We start from the raw sequence: 24,696 nt of genomic DNA, 5'->3' as shown, positions 1-24,696 counted from the left end.
CGGACTGAGAGATCGTGACCTGAGCCGAAGTCGGACGCTTAACCGACTGAGCCCCCCAGGCGCCCCTTTCTCTTAATTATTCTTAGTTTTACTCTACCCTGAGACTCGGGTTTAAATGAAGAAGACCTTATTTACTCCACCATTTTTTTAAAAAGGAAAGGCTGGTGTTGAGACAAAGAGTTGAATGTGTGGTGAGAAGTGGTGCCTTACATACTGGGATACTGGGAGAGGGTGAATCTAGGAGGGTGATAAAAAAGAAAGAAAGAAACCAATGAGCTTGGGAAACAGTGATAAGCCATCCATCAACCAGTGAGTGCCTTCTGCCAGGCCCGGTGCTGATGTGTGGAGCACACGGCCCGGCCTTCAGACTCCTGGCCGGCCTTTCTAAGGAGAACATTTTAATTTTTTTTTTCAACGTTTTTTATTTATTTTTGGGACAGAGAGAGAGACAGAGCATGAACGGGGGAGGGGCAGAGAGAGAGGGAGACTCAGAATCGGAAACAGGCTCCAGGCTCCGAGCCATCAGCCCAGAGCCTGACGCGGGGCTCGAACTCACGGACCGTGAGATCGTGACCTGGCTGAAGTCGGACGCTTAACCGACTGCGCCACCCAGGCGCCCCAAGGAGAGCAATTTTATAAAGCAGGTTGATTTAAGGCACCAACACCTTTGCTGGGCTGAGACAGGAGAGGCGCCAGGGCCTGCTTTTCCTCTCTGTCCTCCTTCCGTTCCTCCTCCTCCTCCTCCTCCTTTTCTCTTTTAATACCAGAACTCCCCCCCGGTATTAGTTTTCTGTGCGGTGTTGGGACAAATGACCCCGTACCTAGTGGCTTAAAACAGCACACATTTATTGTCTAACAGTTCTGGAGGCCAGAAGTCCAAAATGTGTTAGTGAGCCAAAAACACGACTGCTTTCCTTCAGGAGGCTCCAGGGAAGGCTGTTTCCTTACCTTTTCCAGCTGCTGGAGGCTACCTGCGTTCCTTGGTGACCTATTCACAGGTTCCGGGGCTTAGGATGTGGATCTTTGGGACACCACACAAGCAGATTCATGGAGCGTCTGTGTGTGTGTGTGTGTGTGTGTGTGTGTGTGTGTATGTGGCGGGGGGATAGCATAGTGATTGCTCACGTCAGACTTGATCAGCTTTCTGAGTAAGCCGGGAGTCCGCAGCCTTTGGGATGGATTTAAACCAAACCTAGCATTCAGAGTTCTTCCTCCCCAAACCACACAGCTCACTGTGCATTTTACCAGAACATTACCTCAACTTATCAGTGATACACAGAGATATGTGTAAACAAACAGACATATAAGAGATGGTCTATTATATTTGGCAAATCTTAAGGCCCCCAGGAGACAAAAGGGAAAGGCTTTTTTCTTGTGGAATTTAGCTCTTCACAGGTAGGCAAGATTCTGAGTCTTTTAGGTAAGAGTTCAGGGAGGGGGGGCTGTGTCTACAGTAGAAGACAGAAAATCCCAGAGTGCTTTGAAGTGAGTAAAGAGAATTTTCACCGGGCGACTGCATTTACTTAGGCCCTGCCCGTGTTTACCATTGTCTGCACCCATTCCTTTCCCTAAAGTAAATAAAATCTGAATGCTTCCTTAAGCAGAGACCATTGCAGAGTTTCCCTCCAAAAAAACAAACAGCCACCACTTCTAACCAAAAACAAGAACAACAGAGATATGCCTATGCCTTTGGGACAATCCACAGTTGTAAAGAAAATCTCCTCTGGGGCCTCAGGTTGTCTTTAAAAGATTCCTTCACTTTCTGTCCCCTGCGCACCATACCCCACCTCCCACAACAGAATCACAATCTTCAAAGGTATTTTTTTTTTTTAAAGGAGGTAGGTTGAATAAATTCTCACCAAACTTCCCTGTGGGTCAGCAGCCTGCTGTGAGTTATGAGATTATATTCATTTGTGAGAAAGCGTGAGGATAGGAGGCAAGCTGACAGTCCTTTGACAAAGATGAATTTTCTGTCCATGTTTTAATCTTTAATCTGGTTACCATATGTTGTTTCTGAAGGGTTAGTTAATTAAAAGACCTTATTTTTAGAACAAGTTGGACTGGCGTTAGCAATATGCCAGAAAATAAGAAAAAAATTAATTGGTCAACCGCAGAAATGTCTCAAAAAATGCTTAATAAATTTTTGATAAAACGCTTAAAAAATTAACCCGGAGTAGAAAGAGAATATCGGTTTCACTCCAAATCCATGAGCATTTAACTCACAAGAAATGAATACTCATAATCCTTTCAAATATCATACTTAAAGATCCACTGGTGATAATGAAGTCAGTGCCTATGATTCGGGCACCTCTAAATCAACTGTACTTTTTAAGTAAAAGTTTAAACAGTAAGTGCATACTACCCAGTTAGAATTCAATGCTGCTTTGCTGTTAGTTTTTTAAAGCAACAGTAAATCTTTGTATAGAATTTATTTACATAGTTACTCAGTTTTCTAAGGCTGTTGTAGCCCAGTACCATAAACTGGGGGGCTTAACACACCAGAAGTTTTTTTCTCTCGCAGATCTGGAGGATGTAAGTCCAAGTTCAAGGTGTTGACAGGGCCATGATCCCTCTGAGGGTCCAGAGAGGATCTGTTCCATTCCTCTCTCCCTAGCCTCTGGAAATCCTTGATATTCCTTAGCTTCTAGATGCATGACTGCATCTCTGACTCTGTCATTCAGTAGCCTTGAACTTGTGCATCTCTGAATACCTATGTCTTCACATGGCCTCCCCTCTCTCATGTGTCTGTGCCCAAATTTCCTTCTTTTTATAAGAACACCACCTTAACACATTATGACCTCATCTTAACTAATTATATTGCAAAGATGCCATTTCTAAGTAAGGTTAATTTCTGAGGTTCTAAGTGGACGTGAATTTGGGACGGACACTGCGTAAACCAGGACAGTTACCATCTCATTAGATCAGCTTCTCTATCCATAAAATGGGAATAATATTGCTTATTCATATTTGGTTTTAGTGTAATGAATATAAGGCTCATTCTGTGACTCTGACTCCTGAGATCTAGTGAGATCAGAAGCCAGACTTCTTCTGGAATTATTTTTATATAACTTGAAAATTACTAAGCAAGGAAATTTTTTTTTCATGTAATCTCTTCAGACTAGAATTTTCCCAGAAAATACCTTGGGAAACATCAGTTTAATAATGTGGCCTCTACGTCAAGTAGAAATAATAAGGGGGGTGGGGGGCCTTCGGAAGGTGCTTGGGTCATGAGCGTGGTGAAACTGGGAGTCAGCAGTCTAGAGGAGGGCTCTCACCGGACCCAAGCCTGGCTGGTGCCCTGACCTTGAACTTCTGGCCTCCAGAACTGAGAGAAATAAATTTTGTGTTGTTTATAAGCCACTGAGTCTGTGGAATTTTGTAAGAGCAGCTTAAAAAGACCAAGACAGTTAAGCAAAACTCTTGTCTTCAAGTCTTAGTCCTTCATACACACACCCACACCCACACCTCTTTGAACCATTGAATGCCAGGTGAGATCTTGGCTGCAGGAAGGCTGTTTTGGAATTTCTACTAGTGCAGCTTAACATTTTCCTTAGTGACTGGATGAAAGCCTGGTTGCCTTGATGATATTAAAAGATGCACGATGGCTTGGGAGATTTTGGAGATGGCTATTGTTAACAGTCGTAAAGGAGAGAAGAGTCTCATGAACGCAAGGCAGGGAATGATGGTCCTTGTGCAGAGTACAGCACAGGACGATGTGGGAGAGGAGATCAATTTCTGGAACACCAGTGTACGGGACTCTGCTGATCTCCCTGGTGAAACTGGTAGAAAAGATTTAAAACAGCAAGCATTTAAAGCCTCTGGAAATGGTCCTACGGTACGACAGTAAATGAAGAAACCTCTGTTTGAGGAAATCTATGCAAATTTGGTAAAAAAAAAAAAAAAAAGTTGAGAGTCTGTAATATCTGAAATGAGACTGCCCCCTCCCTCGTCCTGCTGGCTCAGGAAAGTGAAGACTCCACTCCAGATGACTGTGGCCACCAGCACAGGCTGCCTTGCCCCCAGCCCCCAGGTGGAGGGCTTTCTTCCTGGGAGGAGCAGGACTCCAGTGTTCCCAGCCCCCCAAGTGCTGTGTCTCAGTCCCAGCAAACGTGGTCAATAGGCGGGGGCTTCCTTCTTTGGAATCGAGACTTGACCTTGGGTAAGGTACGATGAGAACACTGGAACCCAGACTATCCTTGCCCCTGCCGGGAGATGCAAGCCAGGAGGACCTCGGGCTGATGCTTCCTCACCTTGCAGGCAGTGCTCAGCTCCTAGAGCAAAAATGTCACTCAGAGAGCAGCTGGCCACGGTGGCATTCCCAGTTCCCGGGCCCTGGCTCAGAGATTTTGCCTGGGGGTGAGGGGGAGAAGCCGTTGTAAAGGCAACTCATCTCTTCCTGAAGGAACTGATTTCATTTACAACAGAGAGTAAAAGAGTTCAAATACGAAGGCACTTCTAAGAGCAGTGGAGGTTGTGGTTAAAGGCAGTTGAGAGGTGATTCATAGGTTTCATGAACAGCCTAGACTATAGGCTGGCCGGTTTGCAGGACGGAACAGAGGAATAAGAGGCTAGGGAGGAGCCCTCCTGACACTGACCTCAGAAACTGTTCCTTCAAAGGAGCCCCAATTCGAGTGAGTTCATTTGTAGAGCAATTTATGCCCCAGTGCACTGTCGCAAACAATAGAGCAGGCAGCTGGAAATGATGAGAGTTTAACAGCTGGGTGTGGTTGCTCAAAGAGAGGAAGGGATCCCTGCGAATACCAGTCACCCCAGGGTGACCGTAATCCAGCCAGCCACTAAAATTAAACAGACAAGCAACAATAACAATTGGGGTGCCGGTAGCAGAGCGGCTACAATATGTTATCTAAAACGTTCAGTTTCCAACAAAAAAATTACGAGGCATGCATGAAACAGGAAAGTATGACCCACACGCCAGAAAAAAAGCAGGCAACCGAAGCTGTCTGTGAGAGCAACAAGATGTTGGATTTAACAGAAAAAGATTTCAAAATAGCCACTATAGATGTGTCCACACAACCGAAGGAAAGCGTGATCACAGAAGTAGAGGAAGGTATGACGACAATGTTGCGTTACGTAGAGAACATCAGTGAAGAGAGAAAAATCGTAAAAAGCAAATGGAAGCCCTGGGGTTTAAAAATATAACAACTGAAATTAGAAATTCGCTAGTTGAACAGAATGGGAAGACAAGCCACAGACTGGGAGAAGATATTTGCAAATGACATTCTGACAAAGGACTGTTATCTAAAAAGTCAACAATAAGGAAAATGGGCAACCTGATATTTAAAAGGGCAAACGATGTGAACAGGCACCTCACTGAAGAAGAGACACCGATAGCAAATAAGCAAATGGAGAGATGCTCATCATCACACATCATCAGGGAAAGGCAAATTAAAGACACTGAGATACCACCGCACACTTACTGGACAGGCCAAAATCTAGCATGCCAACAACACCAAATGTTGACGGAGAGGTGGGACTACAGGAACTCTCATTCATTGCTGAGGGGAATGCAAAATGGTACAGCCACTCTGGAAGACAGTTTGGCAATTTGTTAGAAAATGAAATCTACTTTTATCGTATCCAGCAGTGGCACTCGTTGGTTTTTACCAAATGAGCTCAAACCTTATGTCCACACAAAAATCTGTACACAGGTGTTTATTGCAGCTTTAGTCATAGTTGCCAGAAAGTGGAGGCAACCGGGAGGTCCTTTAGTAGATGAATGGGTAAATAAACTGTGATCCATCCAGAGAGTGGAATAGTATTCAGCACTCAAAGAAATAAGGTATCAAGCCATGAAAAGATATGGAGGAATCTGAAATGCACACTACTAAGAGAAATAAACCAATCTGAAAAGGCTATATATTACATGATTCCAATCATATCACATTCTGGAAAAGAGAAAGCCATGGTGATAGTGAAAAGATTAGCAATTGCCAAGGGTTAGGTAGGATGGAAGGATGAAGTGGCAGAGGCCTTTTAGGGGGGGTGAAACTATTCTGTATGATACTATAATGGCGGCTACATATCATTATACATTTGTTAACCCATAGGGTCTATGACACCAAGAGCGAACCCTAGTGTAAGCTGCACATCAACAGGAATACTGGAAAGAGAAGAGAGAGAAAGGAGTAGAAAAATAAAGAAAGAGGGGCGCCTGGGTGGCGCAGTCGGTTAAGCGTCCGACTTCAGCCAGGTCACAATCTTGCGGTCCGTGAGTTCGAGCCCCGCGTCAGGTTCTGGGCTGATGGCTCGGAGCCTGGAGCCTGTTTCCGATGCTGTGTCTCCCTCTCTCTCTGCCCCTCCCCCGTTCATGCTCTGTTTCTCTCTGTCCCAAAAATAAATACAAAACGTTGAAAAAAAAATTGAAAAAAAAAAGAAAAATAAAGAAAGAAAAAACTTACCAAATTTGTCAAAAAACAATATCCTGCACGTCCAAGAAATGAAATAAACTCTAAATAGGATAAAAAAACAGAGATCTATGAATAGATACATCATGATAGAAATTATGAAAGTCAAAGATGAGAGAAAAATCTTGAAAGCAGTAAGAGAAAAATTACATGTTACATACAAGAGAATCCCAATAAGGTTAGCAGAAACAATGGAGGCCAGAGGCAGTAGAATAACATATTCAAAGTGCTCAAAGATAACAACTGTCAACCAGAGTTAGTATAGACCCCGCAAGTAAAACGGCAGTGTCCACAACAAGACTGATTTCATGTTAGATCAACTTGCTATAAGCCTGGGAGGTTCCCATGACCTCCTTGAGCTCACAAGAATAATTTACAAAATTCAGGAAGATACCTAAATGAAGAGACATGTAGGGTGAGGTCGGGGGGGGGGGATCCCAAACATGGGGCTTCTGTGCCTTCTCCCCATGTAATCAGCATGGAATCACACTGAGGTGTTCACTAGCCAGAGTGAACCAATTGCGTCCAGAGTTTTTATTAGGATTGCATTACATAGGCATGATTTACTGAATGTCAACCCTGTGATTGAACTCCGTCTCTAGCCTTCCTTATCCTCTTTGGGGCTCAGGAAATCAGGTTGATAACATGTGGCTCAAAGCTTCAACACTCTAATCACAAAGTTGGGCTTTCCAACCATGATCAGCCCCCATCCTGAAGCCACCCAGGGGCTCACCAGGAGCTACCGCATTAGCATAAACTTAGATACGATCCAAGAGGCTTATAAATAACAAAAACACTTCATCACTCAGGAGATTCCAAGGCTTTTAGAAGCCCCACGCCAGGAGCCTTAGGCAAAGACCAGACAAATTCTTTATTATACAACATTCATGACCTGCCATTCTTTTTGTAGGTTGCAAGATGCAGTTTGTTAGATTTTTTTCAGTTTGTTACATTTTTACTGAGGATTTTTACATCTATATTCATAAGGGATATTGGTTTGTAGCTTTCTTGTGACACGTTTATCTTGTTTTGGTACCAGCCTCATAGAATGAGTTGGGAAATGTTTTGCTACTTTTTGGAAGACTTTCGCGAAGAATTGGTATTAATTCGTCTTAAAATACTTAGAATTTACCAGTGAAGCCATCTGTTCTTGGGAATATTTTTGTGAGAAGTTTTTAAATTACTAGTTCTGTCTATTAACTTGCGTAGGTCTTTGAATATTTTCTATTTCTTCTTGAGTCAGTTTCAGTCACTTTTGTCTTTATAGAAAGTTATTGATATTTTTCATTCATTTCCCATTCGTTCATCATTTTCACTTCTGTAAGGTTGGTAGTAATGTCCCCCGTTTCATTTCTGCTTCTCTGTATCACTGTTGTGACGATGGGAGTGGGGATAGTGGACTCATGCTTTGTGAGGAGGGCACCGGCTGGGGTGGTAGCCTCTGGTCTTCTTGATTTGTATCTGGTGTGGAACCTCTGCCCTGTGAGGGCGTCTCCGGTCCCAGTATTCTTGGCTCGCCATGCCTGGGGCTGAGCCTCCACTGTATGAGTGAGCATGGGTGAAGGAAAGCAGACCCTGACCTCTTGGCTGTATGCACCTGGAAGTCAGCGTTTTCAGCATCCAGGTTGGGGGGATGAGAATGTTGGCAGCCTGCCTTCCTGGGGAACAGCTGCAGCCCTCTCCTATGGACCAGGGGATGATGAGTCTGACCTTGTTGGCCACACTCACTGGAGTGGAGCTTCTGTCATACCGATCTGGGGTCGGGGGAGTGAGAGAGTGGGTCATGGCTCCAATGCCACAGAGTCTCCAGCTTTTAACCTAAATTTGGTAGACTTTTTTGAATAAATGTTTCTTCATTTGCTGTATGCCCTTGGAACAGTTTATAGAGATTTTAGACGGTTTAGATTTTAGATTTTAGGATCTTTATAAAGAATTTTCACCAGCTCTTCAATGGAGAGAGGGTCCGCAGAACTCCTTGTGGGACATTCTGGAAGCATGCCTTATCTCCCCTACTCTCTATACTTTTCACAGAAGGCATTGCTTAATTCCTGGCTTTATAGCTTCAGGTGGTTTGTGGAACAGCTCAGGCAGGGCTGACAGAAAACGGAAGGCTGAGGAAGAGAACCTAGGAGACATATACGTGGGGAATTAGGATTGAATTGAAGACAGCGTTAAAATATGAAATGATTATTTCATATTTCATTATTAGAACTAGGATGTATGTTCATGGAGCACCAAACAAGTGGAAGGCTTATAATGCAGGGCAAGGTACTTAGACGCAAGGACCCGTCTCTTTGCAAGGTTCTTAAATAATAGAATGTACTACCCACGAAGGTTGCAGAATTGCATTTTAAAACCGGCCTAGGGGGCGCCTGGGTGGCGCAGTCGGTTAAGCGTCCGACTTCAGCCAGGTCACGATCTCGCGGTCTGTGAGTTCGAGCCCCGCGTCGGGCTCTGGGCTGATGGCTCAGAGCCTGGACCCTGTTTCTGATTCTGTGTCTCCCTCTCTCTATGCCCCTCCCCCGTTCATGCTCTGTCTCTCTCTGTCCCAAAAAAATAAATAAACGTTAAAAAAAATTAAAAAAAAAAAAAGAAAAAAAAAGAAAAAAATAAAACCGGCCTAGACCCTTATTTTTAGGTCTCATGAGTGACTACAAATGCAGCTTCTCTATCACCTCCTTCATGATGATAAAATCTGACAGAGGCATTTTATTAACACAAATTATCAAACTAAGGTCAGCGCGGTACCTTTCGCCTACCACTCGGAACCGCGGCAAAGCACCCAAGAGTACCTTAGCATTTGCAATAGCGAAGCGCAAGTGAGCCAGAACCTCATTAGGTCCTGGGCCACACCGATAATTATTTCGTTCTTCCGCCAGAAAGTTAAACAAATAAAAGCAGCTGTCTTTCCTACTTGCTTTCCTGCGACGCTAACTTAGCTGTGTTGCTGCCTGAAGACCGCGGCACAGGGTAAACAGCCTCATTAGATCCCTGGCAATGCTTGGGTGCTTAGGTCATGCCAGCTTCCTGAACATGGGTGACCTATTGTTTTTTCCCTCTCCGGGATGGGGAGATTAAAAACTACACTTCAAATATTTACCCTCCTTATCTTTCTTGTTCTAATAAGGGACCTGGTTGTGGGGCCATTTCCAAAGAAATGCCTAATATAGAACAAAGTCAGTTTAAAGAGGTAACTGTTATTTAACAAGAGGAGGATTTTCAAATTAAAACCTTAACAATATTAGGGGAAGTGAGTACTCTCTTGTGTTGGCAGGATTGCAGAACTTGGCCTTCCCACTCTGCTAAGGGCAGTTCAGTGTTTTCTTCGATAAGAGGAAGAAGAAACAACAGACACAGTGATGATGTCTATAGGTTTCTCTTGGCAACGAAATGAAATTAAAATATGCTGGGTATAGACTGAAATTGTGATTGGCAAAGTTTAATTAAACTTACTGAAGTTGTGCTCTAAGCTTGACCAGAACTTGAGTTTTGAGTCAAACAGGGGAAACTACAAATGTACACACCCACAAATGATACATATGTAAGCCACAATTATATATATATATACACACACACACACACACACACACATATGTGTATATATATGTGTGTATATGTATATATATATGTAGATTGTGACATATTCATAGTGATTATAGCTAAACTATATCTAGATCTAGATAGATCCATGTCAAGGAATGTGAATAACTTAAATGACAGGCAAATACATTTTCCAGCTTTCGCAACGTGAAAATTGCTTTTTGAGCATCTAGTGGTGAGTCAGTGCTGCTGGTTGTTTTTCGAGAGGGGGTATACGCCCCTCAAAATAAATCAACAGGATTGCTTCAAATCAGTTTTTAAATCATCAGGTTTTAGCGAGACTAGGATGAGAAATTTTTTTCCCCCATTACCGAGCGTTATGGAGTCCTAAGGCACAAGCGAGGTTTAAAGGTTATAGAGATGTCTTGAAGCTGAACCCTTTCGGGACATGAAGGAGGTCACTTCAAGTGCTTTCTGCGAATAGGAAAATGAAGTACAGTGTGCATTCCTGTGAAAAAATTGGTTTCTCATCTTAGTTTCACTAAAACCTGATGGTTTAAAAACTGAGTTGAGGGGCACCTGGGTGGCTCAGTTGGTTAGGTGTCCGACTTCAGCTCGGGTCATGATCTCACGGTTCGTGGGTTCAGGCCCCACATTGGGCTCTGTCCTGACAGCTCAGAGCCTGGAGCCTGCTTCCGATTCTGTGTCTCCTTCTTCTCTCTGCCCCTCCCCCGCTTGTGCTCTCTCACTCTCTCTCTCAAAAATAAACATTAAAAAAAATTTTTTTATATCCTAAATAAGGTTTTATGTACATAAAGAATATTTCAAATATTTATGTGGTATATTCATTAAAAAAAAGGGAGGGGGGTGAATAGCCAATTTCCCCCCCTCGGGATTCTTATAAGTCCCAAGTTTCTAACCCAGTTAGGAGTTCAAAAAAACAATGGAATTAGCTAGAGAATGGAGTTACCAGAACATTATGTACATGAACAAGGTTGCCTTTGGTTAGGTGAAAATGTTTTAAACACTTCTCTCAGTCCTATTAAAAAATCTGTGTATCTTCAAATGTACTGGAACTTGAGTTGGCTTATAGGTATGCATTTCACTCTAAAAAATTAATACGAAGTCCCAGGGTGCAAATAAGAAATTGTTGTTATTTTGAAGTAAAGCTAAACAAGGAGGTTTTTCCAAATATATTGTAAATTGCAGAATCTTAGAATAGCTCCGAACATGAGGTCATTGGCTTGCATTGCCCACCTGCTAGGATAAATACTTGGGATAAACGCACCCACTGCCTTCTCATCTCTATTTGAAGACGTTCACGGGCAGAGAAGCCGTGCTCTCCATTAGCATGAATGACTCAGGGTTTGGAGTATTTACTAGTTGCCAGTCACTGGGCTAAGTGCTCTTCTAATGTTGTAAAATAATTCCGTGAGGTCATAATACCTAGTTTAACAGATGAGGAAACTGAGTGTCAGTGGAGAAGAAGTAACTTGGCTCGTGTTCATTCCGTGACCAAGTGATAGCGTCAGGTCAGCTGGCACAAAGGTGGTGTGTTTTAGACACGATAGTGTATCGTGGGACAGATTGACTCTCATTTACGTGATTTCTCTGCACATATTCTAAGATAACCAGTGTAGGCTTTCTTGCCCCTCCACAAACGTTTATATATCCATTCCTGCCTCTCCTATTACCCTTCTGGTTACCTCTTCCAGGGATGACACAAGACAAGCAGTGTGATTGGAGGGAACAGAAGTCATCTTTCCCCCACTTTAGGTTGCTCTCAACAGTTGTAACGTGAATTTGTAACATTTCAGACAATACAAACCTCTATAGGGTAAATAAACGCTAGTCCCTCCCTATCCCCTATATTCAGCTCTGTGTGGTTATTAGGCTTTGTTATATCCTTCCATTTCTCTATTCCGCAGAAGTTCTTACTCCAAACAATTGTGACATGCCCAGTTTGTTACAACACTTTAAGCGACAACCACTCCCTCAAGGACACGCTTCTCATTTCAGTTGTACAGAATATTGACTGTAATGACCTACGTATAAACTTCACTGTTAGCCCCTCAGTCCATAAATCACTGCATAATGACAGATGTGTCCCACGATCCGTGACCAACAATGTCACTTCTTCCAAAGTCTGGTGACTGGTCACGTGTGCGTGGTATTCCGTTCATGCACGGACAGCAGAGCGTGTAACTGTGGTGACTTCTCGTTTCCTGGTGGTAAAGCCACGTGACATTTTAGAAACATGGATAAGCCAAAGAGGGAAAGACAGAAAGTACAGCAAAGAAAAAAAACGTGAACACACCGAAGTAACATTTGAGCTGAATGTGGATGGAGCCACGCAGGCAACAGCTGGCCTTGGGAACGCTGTCGCTGTTCGATAGACTTGACCGGCATCCAGGGAAACTGAGTGAGGGTGACCTTGACCTACATGAGGAAAGTGGCTTTGATGAGAGGGATGATGGTGTCCCAGAGGCAGTGCTGATGGAAAAAAGCTTCGCATTAAAGAAACTGTAGGAGATAGAGCACAGCATTGAAAGCTATCGATAAAAATGTCAGTAGCTGATTCAAACTTGGAAAGTCGTACGACAATCTGCCTTCAAGAAAAATACTTGCTGTGTATCATCAACATTTGTAATGTTTTAAACGACAGTGTGCTAAATTTTAGCTTTATTATTTTTTTCATTTTCCTCATACTTTCATAATTGGCACTAAGAGTTTTTAATATTTTAACCAACATTTTTAAAGCTCATGAAACAGTCCTGTCTTCTCCCATTGACTGTTAGGATTTCTTTGCGTGGTTCCAGATTGCCTGGTCATCTCTGTGGTCTTGCATTACTAGGCAGAGTCAAATGTATCGGCAAATCCTCTTGGTTTCACCTCCAGAATGTCTCCGATTTATCTACTTCTCCCATACTCGCCCAATTCATAATTAGCTTTTTCCTGCTGGGACCAGTAAAAGAATAGCTTCCTAACTGCTTCCCCTCTCCCTGCCCCATTCCTCATAATCCATCTTTCACTTAGTAGCCAGAGGGATCTTTTAAAATAGATTCAGGATTTCCCTATTTAAAGGCTCATAATGGCTTCCATTCGAACTCTAAATAATTGCAACTCACGTTCAAAATGTGCCTGCTGCGTAGCCTCTGACTTGACGCCCATCCTTCTGGTCCCGGTTCAGGGCAGCAAGTTTGTGCCTCATCGCCCTGTGTTTATCATGAAATACAGGTGCATAAAATTGCATATATTCACTATAATCCTTGGTTCTTAACCCTCCCCGTAAAAAGTCCTGAAACCGCTGTCCAACCCACAAGCTGGACTCATGTCTCACGGTCACCTTCATCTCCCCTCTCTGCTTCCTTGTGTCCAAGGTTAACCACCATTCTTAATCTGGTAGCTATCATTTCCGAGTTTTTCTTTTTAAAATAATTTTATCTTCTCTCTATGTATATACCTAAAGTATGTTTCGTTGTTTAAAATTTTATAGGAAAGTCATCATGTTGAGTGGAATCTTTGGGGACTCTCTCCCCCACCCCCTACCTGACTTTGATGGACTCTTCTGACGATGGTTGTTTCTAAGTTTGGCTGAACACAGGTGCTATGAACTCTCCAGCACATGCATCCTGCCTGGCCTACAGCACTCGTGTGTAAATACCTAGGGGTGCTAACATCCAGAAACAGATTCGTGCATGTACGGAGCTTTGACACATGGCATAGGAGGCATGTCAGTGAGAGACTGTTTTGCAATAAAAGTAGAAAACATGTTTATTCATACATAAATCACCACTACTGGGTTCCTATTCCATACATACACAAAGATAAACTCCAGAGGAATTAAAGACTTAAATGTTAAAAAATGCATAAAACTTGGGGCACCTGGGTGGCTTAGTTGGCTGAGCGTCTGACTCTTGATTTTGGCTCAGGTCATGATCTTACGGGTTGGTGGGTTCGAGCCCCATGCTGGGCTCTGTGCTGACAGCATGGAGCTTGCTTGGGATTCTCTCTCCCTTTCTCTCTGCCCCTCCCTCTCCCTCTCTCAAAATAAATAAACTTAAAAAAGATACACAAAACTCAAGACCTAAAAACTTTACAAGTCTTAGTAGAAAGTAAGTAAGCACATTATCATTTATTGCTTAGAATAGGAAAATGTTTTTAATGAGACACAAAAAATATCGACTATGTTAGATTTATAAACTTTTTCCCCCCCCAGCAAAAGACACCTTAGTGAAAATGAAAAGGTAAGTTACTTGGGGAAAGTATTTGCAATCATGCACTATCAAGACTGGAGGAAGAATGTTTACATGACAGTAAGCACATAGGAAACAGAAAAATGGGCAAGAGATACTATCAAACAGGCATTGAAATATCATCTGACATTTGTGTGGACAAAGTTCAAGTCTGTCAATTCAGTGTGGGAGGGAATGTGGGATCAGTGGCTCTCACAAACTCTGCCATGAGAACCACTTTGGGAAAAAGTGGCCTCCGTGGCTTCTGCACTTTCTGCAGGTGGATGTGTGATTGGCTACTTTCAAGTTCAGTGTGAGGCCTTTACTCTGATTTACCTTGTTTTAGAAATTACCCTTCTGGGTTTTTTATTCATTCTTCTCTCTTTTCAACTACAATGCAAGCTCTAGAGCAAGGACCTTGTCTAATTTGTTCATCACTGGGCCTGGAGTACAGGATCAGAGGTGCTCAGTAAATGGTCCAATGGATGGATTTGCATTTGATTTAGGGGAGTCGGCATCCTTCTAGTGCTCTTTATGAACCGTGTGCTCGCATTCTTTGCCTGTTTCCTAACCGGGGTAACTTTCTCTTATTAGTTCATAGGAGCTCCTCACATATTATAATGATTAATCTTATGTCCAATTTTGTTTTGCAATACTTTGTTTTTCATTGTAACTTTTCATTTCTGTTCTCATTTATTGTACAGATGCTTAAAATTTTTGTGTAGTCCTACGTATCAATCTTTCCCATTATTGCTTTTGGGTTTTAGGTCCTACTTAGAAATGCCATCCCTGCCCCTGACACTATATTTTTTCATTTTTTCTGGCATTTTGTATTTTCAATTTTTATGTTGCCACTAATTCCTTTAAAATTCTGTATATAGTGTTAGAGATTTTTTTCTTTTCAAATGTTCCCAAGACCATTTACTAAATTGATCACCTTCCCTAAATATATGTTTGAATTTATGATTTTTAATTGAGTTATGATTTCATGATTTTTATTTGCTTGCAGTTTTTTTTTTAAAAATTAAGTCCTATGCTCACTTCCCCAAAAGTTCAAATAATAAACCATGATTTATAGGTTTTTAAGCAGTAAAATTATCTCATGATATACTTAAAACAGAAAGCATATTAAAAACAGAAACTTGGCTTTAGAGAGAAAATATTTAATCTATTTCATGAACAAAATGTGCAAAGTTTTAGAAAAGAGGCATTAGGTTTCAGTATAGAGTATAAATACATTCTTGCTTTTATAACCACACGTATTACACGTCTTTTGAGTCGGTAATGAGGGCCGGTGTGCACAGTTGTTCCAAATGATCTTCTGTTAACACGTGCACTGGAAAGCATCACTGAAAATAGTCGAGATCGATGTAGAAATACAATGTTATATAAAAATATATTACTCTGTCTACATGAAACACTTAAAAAAGCAGACCACAAACATTTTTAGAGTTAGAGTATGGATGGAAATATCAATATGTGATGTTCTAAATTAGATTTTCATTGCATTTTTTAATCTTTGGAGAAAAAAAATAAACCTTTGGAATGACAGATACGAAGTCAGCACAGCAGACCAACTGTATTTTCAAAAATAAAAACACAACTTTATCCACACAAAAGATGGGAGAGTCTGAGTCTCTAAAATATGACAAAGTTATGAGATGTTACAATTTGGAAATCTGTTTTATACATACATATCTCAAGCACACAGCAAACTCTGTCCACAAACCACATGTAAAGTAATTAAAGCAATGAAAGTATTTCGAAACTGGTTCTCAATGCACCCCTGACAGTGAGAATTTCAAACTTAAAAAAAAAAAAAATTAACCTATGTAGAATATAATTAGGAAGGTATATTGCAGACTAGAGAGAAATTAATCTTAAAAGCACATGGGGGTACGGTTCTGCTCTGGAAACTGAGATATTATTAGGAATTCTAGAAAAAAAGAATTTGCCACACCAAAACCTTTCTGCTGTAGAGCCATAGCTCCTCGCTGAAACCTCTATAGAAACTACCATTGTTTTTAAAGAGAGGGAAGCCTAAGGTGTGGAGAGGAAATGGTAGTATGTATTCTACAGGTAAATCGGGAGGACGAGTATCTGAGGCGTGCGTGAACAACACATTTCAACTCTATACGAGCAAAAACTTGTTGGTTTTGAACAGCATAATGAGCAGGGCAGGCAGCCCATCCTGTACATACCCACAGAATGATTGTAATTCTGGTGGCATTAAGAATAATGACCACAGATTCTAACAATAGAAGATTGTTACATGGCAGAGTCCTTCTACATTTTGAGAAAGGAACAGGTCTATTTTTACCCTTCATTACCATAGTTTATCAACTACTGTTTTGCCCTCTATGTTTTAGCAGATATTTATGAGCACAGCACACCAGAGTCATGAAAATACTGTTCAAACTGGGCATATTTAAATCTGAAGGCTGTTTTTTCCCCCCGATTTCTCAGCATTATGAGGGCTCATTTCACTTTATTTCAAATAGAAGTATGTAACCGCGTGTGTTAAAAACAAAGGCAATAAATTATGTTTGTCCATGTAAGTCAGTCTCAGGTTTTCAAAAATTGACAAATTTTGCCGAACTCTGTATCGCTGAAAAACATCAGGTCTGTAAGTTGCTGCTAGAAGAGGAAGGAATTCACACCATGCCCTGGCAGTCACAAAAAGGCCTGAGTATATGGTCGTTTAGCAACCCTTTGTGCTTGTTTAGTGTTTTTTAGCGTATGGTTGCCAGCAGAGGCAGGGAGGCATAGTTGGAAATACTTGTGGCTCTTTCCTTTTGGTTGGGGCTTTCAACAGAACAAAATGCCCTAGGGTGTACTCGAGAGTGCCGTGCCTTGAAGAACGGACACCCCAGACAACGGGGAACTCGAACTAGGCAAACATCCCACAACCAGGATCTAGAATTTTCACTGTTCAACTCGAACCTTGGAAAATAATGAAACCCAATCACACTAGGAAATGGAGGGGTAGCAATCAGAAAAGCTGCCTAGTGCTGCCTCCTGGCCCACTGTGCCCAGGTCCTGGGTGGTCAGACCAGCTGCCCGGAAGCCAGAAGTAGCCAGTGGAACCTGTAGGTCTGCTGTGCGAAAGGGCCAACGTTTGCTGGTCACGGAACACATGTAGACAGATCAGTAAGACCCTAACTTCTAATACTACTCTTTGTTACCCTACTGCAAGAACATGGGGAAAACAATTATTCAGGACAAAATGGAGATTTATAGTTAGTGTGAATTCTTCATTTAAATCAACTATGTACATGCCACAGGAGAAAGAGGAGGAAATCTTGGCAATTAACAGTGAATTCTACTTCTAAAGTATGACACAGTAATTACCTTTTGAGTTTTACATTTCCTTATGGGTTTCAGGAATGAGATTTTATAGCAATTAACAAGTTCTAATGATTTAAATTAGCCAACTATTTAATGAAAAGATGTTTATAATCTTGTTCCTAGATGATCACGGAGTCACAGTGGTAACATTTTACTTCACACTTTCAGTACCTAACGCTAGAATAGGTTTACTGTAATAGAATTGCATATATTTGAGTCACTGTGGGGGGGGGTCTTCACTGGTAGGTGAAGGTCTTACCTACCAGTGCCATTTATGACACGAGTAAGCAGAGAACTTTGTGTGTTACCAAGACTGGCCAAATACTAGGCTTCTGGAACTCACTTTGGTTATTAAAATGTTAAATATGACCAAAATTTTTAGGTTGTGAGACAGTCCTGTTCTAAGGATTAAGTTATCCTTTATGACAAGGTCTTATAATTACCTTTTGAAGACCAATTAAAATAGCATTGTTGGAGCTAACACTGAAAAATCTGCTTAATTCCTTAATACATCCGTCTGCCAAGGAAAATCCTGGATGACATCTGAATTTGAGAGAATAGTACACAAAATCTTTTGGGAAACAAAAGTATACAGTCTGTTCCAAGCCATGAAGGATAAGAGCGTATAATGAAAAGTCAAAGAGCTAATACGGTTAAATGGATTTAAGTTAAATTTCAAAAACAATCATCACTAGGACTTTTTGGATTCTTTAGATTATTATTTACTATATATAGCTTCAAAAGATGTAGGTTTAAAACAAATTACTTTTGAGAGGCAGTATAACATGGTAGTTCAGCCCAGACGCAGCCAGGCCTGGCCACTTCCTAAATGCGTGATCTTGAATATACTGGTGGAAAGGCTTGTAACTCTTTTGTTTCGGTTTCCTCGTCAGGGAAATAAGGAAAAATAGAACCTCTCTCAGAAGGCTGTTGTGAAGATTAAATGAGCTAATACGTGAAAAGCACTTAGAAAAGTGCCAGGCACGTACTGAGCACTCAATATATTCAGCTCTCTGTAAATACCACACAGGCTTGAGAAAGCATTCACAGAAGCAAGTGCTCTTAATTCCGAGGGCTGTCTTCACTCTACACCTGGAAGTAGGCAGGAGTCAGGAGGCCGGGATTCAAATAAAAGATCACTCACGAGTCACCTTTTTAACCATTCCACGAAACTGGTCCAACGACAGCCTGTGCCAGGCACCGCTCCAGTGTCTGACGTATTACTCTGAGAGCTTGAGATATGGTCACCGACGTTCTGGAGCCATTTTCTCACCTTTAAAATGGAGGTAACATCTATTTGTCTGATTCGTAGGTTACTTGGAAGCTCAAAGGAGGCAAATTGCATGAAGGCACTTTGAAGATTTTGTGGAGCACCATCAGACTGTATTACAGGCATGGGTGCAGGGTGAGTACGTGTGGACCCTCTCCAAGGAAGGTAATTAGTCGTAGTTCTGGGTTTAAGAAAACCCAGGCTTCTAACTCTAACATCATTTATAAATAGTAATATTATACTTTATTATAAAACTGTGTTTCTCTTATTGCGTCCCAACTCTATGGGGAGTATTAACATATCAAATAGATGGTTGAGAAATATTTTCCTTTAGAATTGCAATTGCAAAGAAAATGTTAAGCTAGATACTTATGGTCATAAATTATCATCATTAGCTAATAAGTAGCAGCTCCATTAATTACTAAAAGCTTTACAAACACTATTTCATTGAATCCTTACAGCGACCCCATAAAACAGGTAGAGTGGCCCCATTTTATAGGGTTAGAGTCCAAGAGCCTGCAGAGCACGTGCTCTTAACCTCTACACATTACACAATAAAAACACCAGAATAAGAAGTCCTAATCATTTCTGTCTTTACCAAATCACATACTTAAGAGAACCAATAGATCAAAGCATTCCAAATTATGTTCTGATCCTTGCAATAAAGGTGATTTTAGAAGTTACATCAGTGCTTCCAATTCAGTTTTCCTTTAAATTCAGTTTCACTTTAAATCTTTAAAAAAAACTTTTTTCCCCCTGAAAATAACACATTGTTCACTGAAAACAAACTATAGGCAAGGTGAATTAAAATATTTATAATTTTATCATTGAGGAGAACCACCGTTGACATAGTTCCTCCCAGATATTTTTATGCAATTGTGAACTATGGAATTTAGTTTTTGATGATTGTTCTTAAACACGATACCAAATACAAGGGCCAGACTGAAGTCTTTTTAATTGGCAGATATAATAAATGTTGTGCAGGCAGAAAATTATTACAGATATCTATTTTCAGTTTTTTCCTAAAATGTCCAACCATGGACAAACAAGCAGAGAGTAACTTATTTTGGTGATACTAACCAAAAGTATTCTGCCCATAAGAGAAACTTAGATGAGAAGTTCTTGACTTGATCTTTGTATCTGTGTATGTCTATACACGTGCATGCGTGCACACGCACACACACACACACATATATATATATATATATTCATCAGCACGTGTGAAATATTTTTGGCTGTGTTAAGATTTATAGCTTTCTGCAGACCTAATAATACTATAACTATAGTTTTAATTAGAACAGTCAGGGGGAAAACGGTTTTGTAGTCATTGAACTTTGCCAGAATTCAACTGTAAAGTTTTTCCTTGTGAGTAGGTTAAATATTTGCTTGAGGCAGCATATTTAAGATAAGCAAAGTTCTTTTCAGCGATCCTATTAATCCTGAGTATAAATTCAGAAAAAAAAAAAAAAAAGTCCTACTGCTTGTGAAATAATATCCCAGAGAGTGATGGGAAAAATAGTGACAGAAACAGCACAATAATTCAGGGCAAAGATCCCAGGTATCATGTCAAAGTGTGTGTGATGCCACATTACTGGCACTTTGATTAAGATGACTTATACTAAAATCTGACTCTTTTTAAACTATCACTGGACATAATTGATACAAGAAAAGCTAAAGCTAAAAAAAAATGCAAGTCCTTATAGAAAACAGAAGGCAGACAAGGATCAAGAAGTTTTTAAAAATAAACTTTCTAGTGCTTCCTCTTATGTAAGAGGTTTATGTTAGTCATAAATTCTAGGAACCTACTTATACTGCTTTAGTAGGATTCATAAAAAATCATACTAAATCCACATAAATAATATTTTTAATGTAAGAAATAGTGCATATTGGTGACTAAGCATGTTCAATAAAACTATTTTGAAAGAAAATATAAGCTTAATACTAACTGAAAACTGTCTAGACAAAAGGAATAGAGATACATAATACATATGTGTTTGTATAGTATATTGAAAAATTAATTACCAGGTATTTCTGAATTGGGTTAAAACCATATATACTTCTTTCCCAGGAAGTGAAATTGTTTATGTCTTTTTAAATAGGAAAAGATTAACCCAAAGTATTCTCATCATGTCCAAATGGAAATGAGAAGTAGAATATTTCAAATTAGATTAAAACAGGACTTCAGCCTATTTTCCATAAAAGAATATTAATGTTATTCATTCCTTTATTACTGAATGCTTTTTATGGAAAGAAAAGGTTTATGAGGTAATTATATAATAACTTTAAACAAGATTCCTTTTAACTTTACATTATGCTTCTCTTTAAAAATAGCTTTAGCAGATTACAAATTAAATCCAAATCATGACTATGCATTTCCTTACTTCAGAGATTTAGAGAACCTGAGTAAATGAAGCTATTAATATGTTCAAAATTGTATTTCAAAAAGAAAAATGGGCAGATGATGGTAGTCCAAAGATTATAGTTCAAATTTGTTTCTGAAGGGGGGGGAAAGGCATATTATGTCATCTTGCCTATAAATATTTATGGGGGAAATATAGTTTATACCTGACATTTTCAAAATCCTGTAAGCTGATTAAATCACAAACATATTGAATCAGTTGTAGTAAAAACAAGAATAGGCTTTTAAATAGTTATAAAGGGAAATTATGGTGAGAAAAAAACTTTCCATTATCTTCTACTGGCAATTTCTTTTGGGGTTAAAAACCTCCCCAGTGTCATTTAATCACTGTATGTTTCAGCCCTAATAGTTTAAAGAGTAATAAATATATATACATATTAATAGAATGAAAGTGCTTCACACTAAAACTTTCCTTGAAGGCTTAAAAGTGATTTTTTAAAAAACATCACAATAAATGATCATAATTTAAGTTCTGTATATGGGAGCCAAAAAACCCCAAATCCAACGAATCTGCATACTTTAATGCTTACAGGTGAAATTTAAACCTCTAAGACAACGTATATACCCATTTACTCAGATTCAGCTCTCACAATTTATGCTTTATCATAAATAGCATCACAGATAGTAATATGTCCCGAAGTCCCTTTCTCCTTGCAAGCTGTAGTATTTCTGGGGCCTCACTTATTACCCGATAAGACTGTATTCAATTAGAAAAAGTTCAGGAATTGAGTCTGTACATCCTTAGATCTCTTTTTCTGTATATAGTTATAAGGCATCAATAATGGCATGTTAAAATAGCAAATAATTTATAATAAAAATAGAAATTCTCTTTTAAATTGCTCTCAGATGAGAGAATCATGGAGAACAGAGAACATATTTACCACCCAGATACTCTTTAAGCTTCTGTAATGTGATTTTTTTTTTTTTTTTTGGCTTAAAACAGACCTTAGGCCCTGAATGGCAGGTGTCCTTATACCAACATGTGGACTGGATCTTAGGTTCTGTTTAAAGTTATTGTGAAATTTATATATTTAAATGTGCTACTCGCTACTAATAAAGATAGAAAAAGTTAAAATATTTGGTTTCATTATTGTTATCAGTATTCATTGCAAATTATCTTCATGATAATAGTCTAGACTACAGTGTGGATTTAAGTTTTGTGCCAAATAGCACAAAGTACAAAATCACGGTTCAAATGATGGTCAGTGATTTAGCTGGTACACAGCCAGAATGAAGGAATTTGTTTATAATAGATAAGTAAATATGAAGCATAGCTTTATCTTAGTATCAGTTGCTAGAACTGAGCAATGGGTCTCCTGGTACCCAGAGGCAGAAATAAAGCTGCTTTTCGTAAGGTACAGTGACTGTGAGGGTGGAGGCCAGGGGCTCTGGTGACTGGGTAGCTGGCTGGCTTGCTAAAATACATACTTGAGCTCTACTGGAGCTATGCACCCTGGTTGTGCACTGGTTATTTGTAAAGGCTGACTGAACATAATTCCCTTCATCATACAGGCATTGCTGTCTGTGCTACAGTAATAAAGAAACACGCTGATAGATAGAATGGCTTCAAGTGATAGGCAATCTCCAGGGATCTGCAGTGAGATGGCTGGTTGACTGGAAATGCTTTCGATTACTCCAGAGGGTATCTGTCCTTGAAGAAGCCATTCATTGCCTAGAAAATAAACATGTAAATTACAAAGACTGTATAAGACATCAAGGAGGAAATCAGACAAACCTCACGAAGACTAGATTCAATCAACAGACATTTACTGAAAGCCTCTAAGTGTGAGGCATTATGCTCTGTGTGAAGGACATAATGGTCACCCATGAGATGTTCCCAGTCTAATGATCTTGATATCAAATTGTTAAAATTCTTCCTTTGAACACTGTAATTTACAAATTTCTGCTGAAATCAGACCCAATAATGAAAATATGACTATAGAGCCTTAATCCTTGAAATTAAAAATGAAACCTATTAAGTTCTAGAAATTAACTAAACAGGTCATTTTTACCAGGTAAGAGTGTTCGGGAACGTCATGAAAACTACAAAATAAATGAGGGCACACAAATGTGTGTACAACTCTGTGGTGATGCTCAAGTCCTTTAAGTAATGATGAATTATTAAATATCCAAAGGTAAAAACCAAGTAATTTTTAGAAACAAATACTGTGTGTGTTATTCAGATGGGCTCAACAATGTGAATACTAAGAGATTCTACTGAGCTCATTTTCACACATAACTCTTGTTAGGCTTCACTACGTAGATTATAACACAAGTCTAATAAGCCACTAACCTTTAAGCTTCTAGTATCAGAATTGTTAAGATCTCTTCATTCATGAGCACCTCCTCTCAGAAGGAACGTATGTTCCTACTGAGGAAGCGCACGTGGACGTGGACGTTCAGCTCAGAGGGCTCAGCACCAAGAGCCAGCATTTGGAAAACACAGGACATGCTTTCCTGCCGAGTCACACAGAAGACACTGAACACAACCTCATGACTTCTCAATGACTTGGGCCATTTGTACAAAAGCCAGACCACCTGCTGAGTGGTGATGAAATTCTATGTCTACTTTTTAGCTTTTCTTTTCTTTCTTTCTTTCTTTTCCTTCCTTCCTTCCTTCCTTTCCACTTCAAGATGAGCCAATGGACTCTGGGCACCTGCCTATATCAGGCTGCTCAGTCTCCTTTCTAGTGTATTGCCTCTAGTTCTCTGTTGATTGAGAAATCATATTTGAGAAAAACAGGTCAAATAAGAGGAAGGAGAAGGTGAAAGGTGAAAATCTAAAGAGTTAGGTGAAGAGTTTTTAAATCATTATTTAAAAATTCTCTTTAAGACGCTTCAGCCTTCTTTGTTTACTTCTGGATTGGGGAATATGTTTTATTTAAGGTTTGGCTTTGCTAGATGGCAGATTAGTGGGGAACCTCTTATATTTTAAATCAAAACAAACTGTGCTATTTTAATATCCAATTCTAGAAATAAAACACAAGGTTTCTTTATTTTTCAGATACATTACATGTGGGAATTATAAAGTTATAATATGCTAATGGTGCTTTTATACGGACTTTTTTTTTGGGGGGGGGTACTTAAAACCTTCACATATGCTGACAACTTTATATAGACCATAGTGAAAAATGGGCATTTTAAGTCTCTAAATAACCGGCCAAGAAGAAAAACCTTCCTTTATTCATAGGTGTATTAATGTACTCTATAAATAATTTTCAAAAACCTTAAGTTATCAGGACTCTTGTCTGAAAGCTTATTTGCCCCTGTACAATAAAAACAGCCACTATTTTGGACAAGTGATAAAACAGTTAGGAATTTTCCCTATAGACTACTTCACTTTAATACTACCTGTATTTTATATTCCAGTGGCTTATTATTAATCTGTGTTTGACCACAGAGACTTGAAAATGTTAATTTGTCAATAACATATTTTAAAACTCAATCCACTGCTCTTTC

At 39.9% G+C, this 24,696-nt stretch overlaps 1 protein-coding gene and 1 long non-coding RNA gene across 4 annotated transcripts in view; one reads left to right on the top strand and one right to left on the bottom strand.

The window, feature by feature from the left end:
• LOC121037255 (uncharacterized) overlaps nucleotides 1–24,696 on the top strand; it is a 146,260-nt gene that overhangs the window by 119,575 nt on the left and 1,989 nt on the right. For all 3 annotated transcript variants that reach the window (XR_005793677.1, XR_005793676.1, XR_005793678.1), the window contains one exon: nucleotides 18,861–18,953. This is a non-coding gene — a long non-coding RNA (uncharacterized LOC121037255). The remainder of the gene's footprint in view (nucleotides 1–18,860; nucleotides 18,954–24,696) is intronic.
• NHLRC2 (NHL repeat containing 2) overlaps nucleotides 15,348–24,696 on the bottom strand; it is a 60,739-nt gene continuing 51,390 nt past the window's right edge. Inside the window, exon 11 of the mRNA XM_040486505.1 lies at nucleotides 15,348–22,909. Coding sequence (XP_040342439.1) covers nucleotides 22,653–22,909 — 257 coding nt within the window. The 3' untranslated portion in view covers nucleotides 15,348–22,652. The remainder of the gene's footprint in view (nucleotides 22,910–24,696) is intronic.

The sequence above is a fragment of the Herpailurus yagouaroundi genome, unplaced genomic scaffold (assembly GCF_014898765.1).
Source record: "Herpailurus yagouaroundi ecotype Mexico unplaced genomic scaffold, PumYag 163, whole genome shotgun sequence".
Lineage (NCBI taxonomy): Eukaryota > Metazoa > Chordata > Mammalia > Carnivora > Felidae > Herpailurus > Herpailurus yagouaroundi.
The sequence above is the reverse complement of the archived record's forward strand: the minus strand, read 5'-3'. Positions and strand labels throughout refer to the sequence as shown.